We start from the raw sequence: 2,838 nt of genomic DNA on the forward strand, positions 1-2,838 counted from the left end.
GTGAGGAGGAGGAGGCTGAGGGGAGCCCTCATCCCTCTCTGCAGCTCCTGACAGGACATTGCAGAGAGGCTGGGGCTGGGCTCTGCTCCCAGGGGATCAGGGACAGGACAAGAGGGAACGGCTGGAAACTGCCCCAGGGGAGGGTCAGGCTGGGCAGGAGGAGAAAATGTTTCCCAGCAAGAGTGGTGCGAGAGTGGAACAGGCTGCCCAGGGAGGGGGGAGTCCCCATCCCTGGGGGGGTTTCAGGGCCGTTGGGATGAGCTGTGGGGGATGTGGGGTAGGGGAGAACTGTGTAGAGTCGGGCTGAGGGTTGGACTCGATGATCCCGAGGGGCTTTTCCAGCCTGAGTGATTCTGGGATCCTGTGAAATACATCCTCAGAAATGTCTGCATGTTGAAATGATGGCGATTCTGTCTTTTGTGCAGATGTAAAAGAATATTCCCAGGAGCAGATATGCAAGGTGAGGAGCTGCAGGGTGTGGAGGATGTGCGGGGGTGGGCTGGTGGGGCACAGTCCCACGCAGGATCTGACCCCTCCCCTTCTCCCTTCCGCAGGACCTGGTGGTTTTCCTGGACAAACTGGTGAGGATCCCCCCACAGTGGGTCTCTCCTTCTTGGCAAAGTTTGGGCATGTGTGCCCCCCCCACCTGCTCTTTGCCTCTTCCTTCCCGTGCAGGGACAGCTGAGCTCCCCGGTGATTTTGTCCCATGCTGGGACATCTGAGGTGACTCTGGTCCAAATCCCTTGGGGTAACACCAGGCCCTGTCTCTGTGTTCCCTGTGGGTGGGATTTTAGGGATGGGGGTGTTCACTCTGATCCCTACTGATGGCTGACTGAATGCAGACTTTGCCAGTGGGGAGAACCCATCCTTAGGAGGGTCTCCAGCTCTGTGTCACCTTCTCCTGGACCTTGTGTCCTTGCTGTCACCTTGTGTCCGGTGTCATCTCAGCAAATGGGTTTGGGAGCTCCCGGCTTTAATTCCCATCCCTGCGAGGGGATGGGGTTGATTTCTGAGCCTTTTAAAAGGAGATGAAGTGGCAGGGGAAGAAGTCACAGCCCACAAATATCAACATCTCCAGGGCTTTTTCCTTGTGAAATGGCTTCCAGGTGGACGAGTCCTTCGAACGGTGCAGTGCTAAAAAAAAACCCAAACTCCTCAAACAAGGGAAAAAAAAAAAAAAAAGCCCTTGAGGTTTTGCAAGGGCTCCTTGTGCGAGGAGGGGTTTTGTGCCAGCATCAGATTTGGGATGGGTTTTTGGGAGGGGACCAAGGCTGTGCGGGGGCTGCGGCTCCAGTTTGGTGCTGAGCAGGCGAGAATAAATCAGGGTGATTTTTTTTTGTTGCTGGGAATTGCCTTCACGCTGGATTAAAAATGATAAGCAAAAAAGAAAGGTGCCCGTTGATGAGGTCATGGCATCCTGTATGGATGAGACTTTGGTTTTCCCCACTCCTCCGCTACCATCAGGATCCATCCTGCTCCTCGCCCCGCTGGGGGGTTCCTTCTGCCCCCCCTCAGGACAAACCGGGGGGGATTTGGGGGAAGATAAATGACTTTGCGTGTTGTTTGAGCCCGTAGCTGGGGTGCAGAAGGTGCAGAGCGCTCCAGGAGCCACCGCGGGGGTGACCAGGGATGGTGGGACCAGGGATCAGCACCGGGGGGGGGACCTGCTCAGCCCCACATTGAAGGGGGGGAGATGCTGGGACCCCCCCAACCCCTCTGCCCCGCCTCGGGGGGGGGGTCTCAGACGCCGGGTTTCCTGCTGTTGGATGGCAGCGAGACACAGAGCCCTCCCCGAGCTGTATCTGCCAGGAGGGAATTTTAATTACGCTTCTAAATATCAGCTAATTCTGAACCAGCTGCCGCGTTGTCAGGAGAGCGGGTTTTAATTGGATTTATTTGTAGGTGCCCAGAGGGGTCAGGAAAATAGAATGGAGAGATGGAGGCGGGTGGGGGGGGCACGACAGTGAGCTCGGCGTGCCCAGCTCCGGGCAGGATCCGGCTGGCCCTGGGGGATGCTGCGAGCTCCTTCCCAGAGGGGCTGGAGATTTATTTGGCTGCTCTGATGCCGAGATGTTCCCCGTGTTGTCACCTCGCGTGATGGCAACGGCGGGACCCAAATGAGTGATCCCAGGGGATGAACAGCCTCGAGATGTGTTTTCGGTGGACCATATCAAACCCTTTTCCTCTGGAGGGCCCAAGTAGTTGAAATGTTTAATTAAATCAGAGCGAATTGCTCTGGGGGATCAGGTGAGGCTTGTTCCTTGGGGGGGGAAAAACGACAAATAGCAGGAAGGGAAAATAAAAAATATTGCTGTTTTCTGAGCTTGTTGCTGCTTGGGAGGAAAGCAAATCACCTCTCGGGCCCCCTCCCCGCAGGGCATCCCACAGACCGTGCTGGTCGGCCACGACTGGGGCGGTGCCGTGGTGTGGAACATGGCTCTCTTCTACCCCGAGAGGGTGAGGTGGGTCCTTGGGGAGGGATCCAGGGGGGCTGGGGCACCCCCAGATCCTGTCCTGTCCCTACAGCAGAGCCCCAGCTCGCACGGGGCACCCCAAACCCAGGTCTGATGCTGACTCTGCCCCACCCCACCCCACCCCATGGTGTCCCAGGGCCGTGGCCTCGCTGAACACCCCGTACCGCCCCGCCGACCCCTCTGTGGACATCGTGGAGAAGATGAAAACCTACCCCAGCTTCGATTACCAGTTCTACTTCCAGGAGCCGGTGAGTCTGGGATAACAATTTTTACCCTCCACCCCTTTTGGGGGAGTTTAATCCCCCCCCTGAGTATGGGGACGTGCCCACATTGGGGTCCCCAACTCATGGCCTGCCCCGTAGCC

At 57.4% G+C, this 2,838-nt stretch overlaps 1 protein-coding gene across 1 annotated transcript in view; it reads left to right on the forward strand.

Moving 5' to 3' along the window:
• EPHX2 (epoxide hydrolase 2) overlaps nt 1–2,838 on the forward strand; it is a gene marked incomplete at its 5' end in the record, with an annotated part of 6,101 nt that overhangs the window by 1,948 nt on the left and 1,315 nt on the right. The window contains 4 exons of the mRNA XM_026846329.1: nt 426–460; nt 555–581; nt 2,377–2,462; nt 2,611–2,722. Of these exons, the coding sequence (XP_026702130.1) occupies nt 426–460; nt 555–581; nt 2,377–2,462; nt 2,611–2,722 (260 nt within the window). The remainder of the gene's footprint in view (nt 1–425; nt 461–554; nt 582–2,376; nt 2,463–2,610; nt 2,723–2,838) is intronic.

This window comes from Athene cunicularia (genome assembly GCF_003259725.1).
Source record: "Athene cunicularia isolate RWA chromosome 3 unlocalized genomic scaffold, athCun1 chr3_part1, whole genome shotgun sequence".
Taxonomy (NCBI): domain Eukaryota; kingdom Metazoa; phylum Chordata; class Aves; order Strigiformes; family Strigidae; genus Athene; species Athene cunicularia.